General features: G+C 55.6%; 1 protein-coding gene across 1 annotated transcript in view; it reads right to left on the bottom strand.

Annotated features, from left to right (window-relative positions):
• LOC144241839 (uncharacterized) overlaps positions 1-6,457 on the bottom strand; it is a 6,989-nt gene extending 532 nt beyond the window's left edge. The window contains exons 1-5 of the mRNA XM_077776470.1: positions 6,334-6,457; positions 4,314-4,371; positions 3,547-3,691; positions 2,791-2,841; positions 327-842 (exon numbers count right to left, since the gene is read on the bottom strand). Of these exons, the coding sequence (XP_077632596.1) occupies positions 327-842; positions 2,791-2,841; positions 3,547-3,651 (672 nt within the window). The 5' untranslated portion in view covers positions 3,652-3,691; positions 4,314-4,371; positions 6,334-6,457. The remainder of the gene's footprint in view (positions 1-326; positions 843-2,790; positions 2,842-3,546; positions 3,692-4,313; positions 4,372-6,333) is intronic.
• Between the last annotated feature and the right edge of the window lie 3,124 nt (positions 6,458-9,581).

The raw sequence follows: 9,581 nt of genomic DNA, 5'->3' as shown, positions 1-9,581 counted from the left end.
AGTCAGCGACCCCGAGAGCCCCTCCCCTGTCCACCCCGTCCCTCACCCCTGCTCCCCCTCCCCTCCCCCAGAGCACACACTCCGGGAGGGTGGAGAACAATGGGTACCATGAATTAAGGTTTTGAAAAAAATTACTAGTTCTACGAATGTATAAACAGTAAGGAAATGCTCGGATTTGGGGGAAGTGGGTTCTGCGAGGGCCACACAGGACCTTTCCTCCCCCGGACACCCATCTGTCAGCAAACAGGTGGGCGCCCGGCTCTCCTTACTGAAGACACACAAAGGACACGCGTCCGTTGACGTTGGCTCGGACCAACCCCGCTCACCTGGGTCTGGGCCGCACACCGCCTCTTCCTCTTACTTTTCTCAGGCTCTGCAAGTAAGAGTTCCAGTTTCCTCTTGGAGACGGTGAGCTTGGGCCCCCTGTCCTTCTCACTCCGGAGTCTGGGTGGTGGCCGGGACCCTGGGGTCCTGCCTGGCGTGTGTCTGCCGGGCTCAGCGGGCTCCGTGGCCGGGACGGGGGGGCCGGCCGCCGTGGGCCACTCCTCCGCCATCCTCCAGTCCTCTGGGGCTCCGGAGAGCCTGGGCCGCCCACCCCCGGGCTCCGCAGGGGGCATGTCCACGTCCTCGGCCTCCGGGGACGCAGGGACCCCGCTGGCAGCTTCCCTGAGGTCTGGGGCTCCTGAGGAGAGAGGGTCTTCTACGTGGACTTCCAGACTCTCGGGGTTCAGTGCGTGTGAAGGGACAGCACAGGTCACGTCGCCCGGACAGCAGGTGCCGAAGCTGTAGACGGAACGGCCGAGGGGGTCTTCCCAAGACTCGCCGTCGCAAGGATCTAAAACCTGGGGACATCGTTTGTTTCTGAACCAATTGGCAACTTCTACCAGGGCAAAGGACAACACGCCTAAATTATTCCTTCCATCAGTGATGGCGGCAAATCTCGCCTCTCAGCCTCACAATCGTTAAAAATGCATTAGATGGCGCCTGGGTGACTCAGTCAAGGGTCGACTCTTGATTTCGACTCAGGCCATGATCTCACAGTTCGTGAGTTCGAGCCCAGCATCAGGCTCTGCGCTGAGGGATTCTGCCTCTCCCTCCCTCTGCCCCTTCCCCACCAGCACTCTCTCATCTCACTCTCTCTAAATAAACTTAAAAAAAAAAAAAAAAAGGAATAATAGGGGCACCTGGGTGGTCCAGTCAGTTAAGCATCCAACTTTGGCTCAGGTCGTGATCTCTCAGTTGACAGGTTTGAGCCCCGCCTTGGACTCTGCTGACAGCACAGACCCTGCTTGGGATCCTCTGACCCCTCTCTGTCTGCCCCTCCCCAGCTTGCACTCTCAAAAATAAACACTTAAAAAATTAAAAATAAATAAATAGGCATTAGACAAACACCCCAGAGCATCCAAAAAGCCTGAGGGTCCACCATCACTGGGCGCCCAATCTGAGCCCCACCGTCACTTGAAGCCCTTTTCCCAGTGCTGTGCACAGGCCGGTCCACACCACCCAGCCCACCACCCGGGGGAGGGGAGGGTGTCTGAGCTCACGCCCTCCCAGAGTCCCTTAGCACCCAGCTCCACTGTGTGCACCTGACCTTGTACCCCAGCTCCTTGACCTGAATTTCCTACTTCTGACCTGACCTTATACCCACATTTCCTATTTCTTACTCTAGCTTTTTACCTTCCTGCCTGACTGATTAGCTCTGGGAGCGAAGGTCTCCAGGAAAGTCTAAGGCCCCGTGACTGACCACCGTCACCTCCCATGCTAACAGTGGGGAGCTGCGCCCCCAGAACTCCCAGAGCTACACAGACGCCTCCTCCCAGACACGCCAGGGGCCCTGTGAGGACCCGTAACCTGCCTGGTCTCCCTCCTCACCGACCACGGGGCTTCAGCCACACCCTGAGAAAGAGCCCCGGGGCCGAGCCAGTGCAGGGACCCCCATGGGGTCATCTCCCGCGGGCGGGGAAAACCTCCCGAGGCGGCCATTTCTTCTATGGACGGTCAATGCGGTTACATATTCCCCAAAAAAGGGAATAAAAATAGCTAACGCCGTCATCTGTAGGCAACGGTAATCATTTCAGATTCAGAAATCAGAGTTGTCGGAATTCACAAAGCCAGCATCCTGCAACCCGCGACGGCCTCAAGGTCCAGGCCCGAGGGGGTGCGAGCGGGCAGGGGGCTAACGGTCCCAGCCTGCCAACCAGCCAACAGCATCCATGCTTACACCAAGGGATGCCAGGATAGGACGTTTGTCCCCTGGCTAGAACGGTTCAGAAGGACAGGGCAGCAGACACAACCCCTCTCTCCAGCACGACCTGTGTCTCAAAACACCATCAGATCCCCGAACTGACTGCGGAGACTGGCTTTAATTTTGACTGAAATCAACGTGGAGGGGCGCCTGGCTGGCCCAGCCGGCAGAACGGGCCTCCCCTGGTCTCCAGGTTGCGAGTTTGAGCCCCATGTTGGGGGTAGAGATTAATTTTGAGGTTGCAGTTACTCACACTCACGGTCTTGTCATCCCTCCAGGACAAGCTACTTTGAGTCTTTTTCTTAAAATTTTTTAGGGAGAAAAAAAGGAAACATCCTTTTACATATCAAAGTGAAGCTTCTTCTAAAATACAGAAACTCCGCTCTCAACCAGAACAGCGCACACACAGCAGGCCCCAAGCAGGCCCCTTGGGAAGGCCTACTTGAAAGGTTGGCCCATGCCTGGTTCCGGGGACTTGGACTTGGGGAGGGGCTGCACCGTCCCCTAAGGGAGGACACCGGCTGCCGGCTCATTCTAGCACGCACCTCTCTCCAGAGACCTTCAATTAAGTCCATGTGATTCTTTTTGTGATTGATCTGGGGAAACGTGTAAAAGAAAAAAAAAAAGAAAAGCGCTGAATACTCTTTCTACAAAAGCAGGTGGCCAGCAGCTCAGCGTTCAAGAGCAAGGCACCGAGGGCAGCCTGCAGCCCTGCTACGCCGGACCCTCGGTGGGCGGCAGCCCTCGGGGTGGACAAGAAGGACCCCCTGGTCTGAGGGACTGAAATGCAAACCTGGGCCACCGCAAATAGGGAAAGTAGACCCAGGAATGTGGCAGGAGAGCGGATTCAGCAGCTGGATTTAATCAGGGAGAGAGAACCCCGGAACTTATTCTAAACCCAAAGCCAGGAGATCATGGAAGATTCTAGATCACCCGTCCTAACCCCTTCCTTTACGGATGAAGCCCAGACAACAGCCAGGCCTTGCTTGCTCAGGGTCCCTCGAAGAACCCAGGGCTGGCACCAGATATTCTAGAACCTTCCTCACTAATCCCAGGCTGCCGGGGAAAGCAGCTCTTTCTCATCAAAAGACAGACTCCCAAAGGACAGGAGTCTGAACACATCTGCTTTTGAGAAGAGAAGCCCCGTAAAGATTTTACTAAGAACCGCAGAGAATACCCCTTCCACAGAGGGTGAGGGCTCCGAGCAAGGGTTTCTGGTCTCGGGCACACGGGGTCTCCCGCCCTCCCTGCCCTGCCCCCATCTCCACTAGCAGGGGAGGGGGCAGCGAGCAGGAGAGCACCTTGAAGCGATGGGGCATGTTTCTCTGCCTCTTCCGGAAGGCGGCCCTGGTGCTGGCAAATGCTGCCCTGATGCAGTTGGGCTGGCGGGACCTCAGAGCAGCCATGGCCGGGGAGGGGGCCTTCTGGGACGGACTTTTCACTTCACTAAAAAAACATCAAGTTCACAGGGACAAAGCACAGGTCACTCGCTGGTTGCTGGGGGTGGGTGAGGGGTGGACCACAAAAGGGCAGGAGGGAACCTTCTGGAGCTGTGGGACTGTGTGCCGTGGCTGTGACGGCCACCGCTGTGCAGGATGCATGTCAGAGGCAGAGCTGCGTCCCAGCACGACTGGATTCCACGGCGGGATCCCCCCTTCCCAGGACAAATCCAGGGAGTCTTCAAAAAGTGTCTTAGTGAACCCACGGAGCTGGTGGCGTGGGAGCGTGGCCCGTGGGCTTCGCCTCGTGTGGTTTGGAAAGCCCCTTCGCACCGAGAAGCTCGCTCGTAGCGAGCTCGTTGGAAATGTCACACATTCACTGACACTGAAAGTTCTAGACTGCCGGGGGGCACCCACTCACTTCAAATGTCCTCCCCGTTTAACAGATGAAGAATGTGAGCCCAGGATGGGGACTGACTCCTCACCCGAGGTGACAGAAACTCAGCTTTTCCCAAGGGTGAGGTTGTTAAAAAAACTTTTTAAAAACACAACAGGCACCCAAAGAAGAGCGAGAACACCCACTCAAAAAACAAAACAACTTACCAACGGCACGAGGGCTGCAAACCTACCCCCGTCTCGTGTCACTTGCTTTCCTCAAGAGTCCTTGCGCGAAGGCACCGCCAGGCCCTGTGAGGAAGCGCGTCCGTCACAACACACATGGCTGCCTCCCGCTTCCCAAAGTGGGCTCCGTGGAACACCAGTTCCCGGCAAAGGTCAGGGAAACAGGAAAGGAGATAAACAGACCCTAAAGCACAAGGCACGTTAGCATTTTCACGGCCAGAAAGGTTCCCAGCAAAAATCAATTTCCTTAAGTATTAACCGAAGTCCATTTGTACTTCCTTCAGATGTCACTAGTTTTCACCTCGTGTCCTATCCCAGGCTCCGGGTCCCCCCCAGGACCCTACACTCCATTCAGTTGCCACGGCCGCTTAGCCGCTCTCGGCCGTGACAGCCTCTCTGGTCTCCTCGCTCTCGATGACTTGACGGTTCTGAGGACCGTCTTGTAAGATGTCCGTCACTGGGGTTCGTCTGACGTTTTTCTTCTGAATCCACAAGGACTATGGGTTTGGGGAGGCCGCCCAGAGGGCCAGTGCCCTCATCACAAGGGTCACCACGGGGGCACCTGGGGGGCTCAGTCAGTTAAGCGTCCGACTTCGGCTCAGGTCATGATCTCACGGTTTGTGGCTCGAGCCCCGCGTCGGGCTCTGTGCTGACGGCTCAGAGCCTGTTTTGGATTCTGGGTCTCCCTCTTTTTCTGCCCCTCGCCTGCTCACACTCTGCTTCTTTCTCTCAAAAATAAGGATTAAAAGTATTTAAAAAGAGAATCATTAAAAAAAACAACTATTAAACGTTATAAATACATGAGGACCTCCAGACCCTGACCATGGACCGCCCTGTGCGTCCCCAGGACATGCTGGCCGGATCCACACATGGGCTTTTTTTTAATGTTTGTTTGTTGAGAGACAGAAATGCAGTGGAGGGGCAGAGAAAGGCAGAGACTCTTTNGCTGGCAGTCAGCACAGAGCCCGACGCGGGGCTCGAACCCACGAACCGCGAGATCATGACCTAAGCGAAAGTCAGACGCTTAACTGACTAAGCCACCCAGGCGCCCCAAGAAAGGCAGAGACTCTTGAGCAGGCTCCACACTCAGTGGGGAGCCCGGTGTGGGTGGGGCTCAATCTCAGGACCCTGGGGTCATGACCTGAGCTGAAATCAAGAGACGCTCAAATGACTGAGCCACCCCAGGTGTCCCCACACTGGCTCCTTTCTACTCACTTGCCCACAAACAGTTACACCTGCGGGGCAGGATGCTAGCTGGTGAACTATTTGCAGGTGGGATGTAAGGGCTCCAAGGCTCAGCCCTTTACCCCAAGGGCCACCTGTCCCCTCACAGCTGCGGGGGTGGGTGGGAAGCTCATGATTTCAGGGGAGCAGGTGAGGCCCGGGGCAGCTGCGGGAACGTTAGCCCATCCCCTTCGGGCGCATGTTTGAAAATCTCCTAATGGAGAGTTTAGAAGTCACCACCTCTGCCCCGAGAGCCACCAAATCTCTAGCTTCGAGGGAGTCCTGGGTGTTAAGCTCTAACCCTCAGTGCCACACCGCCTCCCCCCCAGCATCTGCCCCGGGGCACACACCCGCTCCTGTGCACCCACACGCACCTGCACCCAGGCCCCACCCCCAGCCTCTGGGGACCCCGGTCTCCATCTCCCGGCTCCGCACCTCCGNACCCCGCCCCCGGCCCCCAGGCCCAGCTTCTTTCTGCTCAAACTAGAAAAGTCTTCCCATCACCGCCCCCCCCTTCCAAACTCCACACCCGCTGACCAGCCAGCACGGACTTTACCCTCCAGAGGAGCCCAGAACCCCATTGCTTCTCCCCACCTTCCCCACCAGAGCAATGCCGGTTCCTCCCTCCTCTCCCCTCCCAGCTCCGCTCCCTCCACCCCTCCAGAGCTGGGGGTCCCACCTCAAGGCTTGAGCCCCTCACTTCTAACCTCTCTTTACACTAAGGCCACCCTCCCACGAGGCCCCAGCTCACATTTCAACCTCCTCCTCACACCGCCGCCTCTCACGCACGCGCACGGCACCCACCCTGGTCCCTGTCACTCTGGCAGTCCCCGCGCCCTCCTGCTCCTTCTCTGGGGCCCACGGCGCCTCTCAGCGGGGCTCCATCACCTGGCCGTCCTGCTTCTCTGTCCACAGCTGTGTCCCCAAAGCCTGGCACAGCACGGAACACAAAGTCGACGCTCAACAGAGATTTCCTGGACTCCCGTGTGCGTGTCCCACAGACCCCCACATCCGCTACATCCAAGGCCAAGTGCATTTTTTAATATCCAGTAGTCACAGATGGTTCTATTTTTTTTATTTTTTTAAATGTTTAATGTTTATTTACTTTTGAGAGACAGAACGCAAGCAGGGGAGGGGCAGAGAGAGGGAGACACGGAATCCGAAGCAGCTCCAGGCTCCGAGCTGCCAGCACAGAGCCCGACGTGGGGCTCGAACCCACGAACCGTGAGATCATGACCTGAGCCGAAGTCGGACGCTTACCCGACTGAGCTGCCCAGGCGCCCCAGGGTGCATTTCCCCCCAGGAGGTGTCCCTGCCCCGTAGTCTCCAGGGTGGCTACACTGACCCACCCCCAGCCCCAAGCCAGACACCAGGCCCCTTTGATGCTGACATGACCCAGCTGCCAAACGGCTCAGAGTCAACATGGTAATTTATTTGTTACAAGATGAACACTTGGCCCATTTTCCTAACAAAGCTTTACAATTTCTGCTTTATAAACAATGTTTTGGTGCATTAATAAAACGCTGGATAATAAATAGCAAAGGGGCGCCTGGGTGGCTCAGTCTGTTAAGCATCCAAATCTTGATCTCAGCTCAGGTCTGATCTTATGTTGTGAGTTCAAGCCCCGCATTGGGCTCCATGCTGGGCATGAAGCTCACTTAAGATAAATAAATAAATAGGGGCACCTGGGTGGCTCAGTCGGGTAAGCGTCCGACTTCGGCTCAGGTCATGATCTCGCGGTTTGTGGGGTTAAGCCCTGCGTGGGGCTCTGTGCTGACAGCTTGGAGCCTGGAGCCTGCTTCGGATTCTGTGTCTCCCTCTCTACTCCTCTCCTGCTCACGCTCTCTCTCTCTCTCTCTCTCTCTCTCAGAAACAAACATTAAATTTTTTAAAATAAATTTAAAAAATTAACAAATGAATGAACATATAGCCATTTTTACACTTTTCTAATTGCGAGGTTAAATGCCTGCCAGCGAGGCAGGAAGAAGGAAAAGGTGATGGGCCAGGACTTTCCCGAGTCCAAAGCCCCAGAGACTGGGGTGGCCTCGTCTGGGGGGAGGGCAGAAGGCAGGACGTCCAGGTCCAAGACTCCTTAATCTTTGCTTCAAGCTCCCTGGGACCCGCCCCAGCCAACTTGTCACTGCGCCCCTGGAGCCTCGCCCAGGAAGGGTGGCCCTGGGGGGGGTCAAGCCCGCTCCCCAGCTGCATGAAGCTGCCTCTGACGGTTCCTACCTGGAGCCCAGAAGCCCAGGAGCCGGGGCTACAAACAGAAGGTGAAGGTGAAGTCCAGACAGCCAGCTTCCGAGGGGTGGGGGCCGCGGGGAAAGAGACGCTGGTCTGCAGGGAGGAGCAGAGCACATGCAGAATGATCTTTTGACAAAGAGGAACTCAGTGAGTCTCCTCTCAAGGTCTAGAAAAAAGGAGAACAAATACGGTGAGCCGCCTCGCCCCGCCCACCGCTGTCAAGAGGCCGGGTGGGGTGGGGGAGCGTCAGAATTCGAACCAGGTTTGTTCTAGGTTGATCACTAAGGTGACCTCACTACTCAGTCCATTTTGCATCTCTGCTTTAAAGGAAAAGAATCTAAAAGTTGTCTCTTGGGGCACCTGGGTGGCCCAGTCGGTTAAGCGTCCGACTTGAGCTCAGGTCACGATCTCGTGGTTTGTGGGTCCGAGTCCCGCGTCGGGCTCTGTGCTGACAGCTCGGAGCCCAGAGCCTGCTTCCAATTCTGCGTCTCCCTCTCTGCCCCTCCCCTGCTCGCCCTCTGTCTCTCTCCCTCTCAAAAGTAAATATTAAAAATGTTTTAAGTTGGGGCGCCTGGGTGGCTTAGTCGGTTAAGCGTCCGACTTTCGCTTAGGTCATGAGCTCGCGGTTCGTGGGTTCGAGCCCCGCGTCGGGCTCTGTGCTGACTGCCAGCTCAGAGCCTGGAGCCTGTTTCAGTCTGTGACTCCCTCTCTCTCTGACCCTCCCCTGCTCACGCTGTCTCTCTCTCTCTCCTAGAAATAAATAAAACATTAAAAAAAAAAATGTTTTAAGTTATCTCTTAACAATATTCATTAATAGCGACAACCCTAGTGCAAGCACAGCACCGTTTCTTTGCAATAAAATTTGTTCTGGAAGACTCAAACTCCACAACCCCGAAAGCTGTTCCTGAGAGGACTGGCTTTATTGGGGTGGAGACGGCGGTGGTCACATGTCTATCGTTTCACGGGACGCTCTGCCTTCATTCCTCTACCTGCTTGACACAAACTTAAGATCTGGTTCAGGCTTCAAATATCTGAGCCCCTTTCCTGGCCCAGGCACCGGGGAGCGCAGGAAGCTGGTGAGGGTTTCTCTTCCGAGTATAAACACCACCCCCCAAACACACACACACTCTATGTCCTTCGGACACGTGCCCTTTAGGGACGGCTTCATCATCCCCGCAGCCCAGCCCCTGGGCCAGGGTCAGCGCCTGGGCAATAGTCACTCAAGTCTAACAGTCTAAAGTGAAGTCAGAGGAGGACTTGGGTGCTTCAGTTGTGCGACTTCAACTCAGGTCATAAGAGTTCGTGAGTTNGACCTATTTGAAGGAAATCACAGGAGATCTAGAAAAAAAAAAAAAAAAAAAAAAAGAGTTCATGAGTTCGAGCCCTGCACCAGGCTCTCTGCTGTCGGCACAGAGCCTGCTTCCGGACCCTCTGTTCCCCTCCCCTCTCCCGCTCAAAAACATTAAAAAAAATGTTAATAACAAAAAAAAGACCAAAAATAAATGAAGTCAAGACAGAGACTGAGAATTATCTCCCTTTCCTGCCTGCGGGTCCCACCCTNAAACAAATAGGTGTTTTTCTTTTTTAATGTGTATTTAGTTTTGAGAGAGCACAAGCAGGGGAGGGGCAGAGAGAGGGAGGCACAGAATCAGAAGCCGCTCCAGGCTCCAGGCTGTCAGCACAGAGCCCGATGAGGGGCTCGAACTCACGAACCACGAGACCATGACCTGAGCAGAAGTCAGACGCTCAACCGACTGAGCCACCCTGGTGCCGGAGGGTTTTTTCCCCCGTTCCCTCCGCCCCGTATT

This window comes from Crocuta crocuta, unplaced genomic scaffold (assembly GCF_008692635.1).
Source record: "Crocuta crocuta isolate KB4526 unplaced genomic scaffold, BGI_CrCroc_1.0 scaffold8, whole genome shotgun sequence".
In the NCBI taxonomy this organism is placed as follows: domain Eukaryota; kingdom Metazoa; phylum Chordata; class Mammalia; order Carnivora; family Hyaenidae; genus Crocuta; species Crocuta crocuta.
The sequence above is the reverse complement of the archived record's forward strand: the minus strand, read 5'-3'. Positions and strand labels throughout refer to the sequence as shown.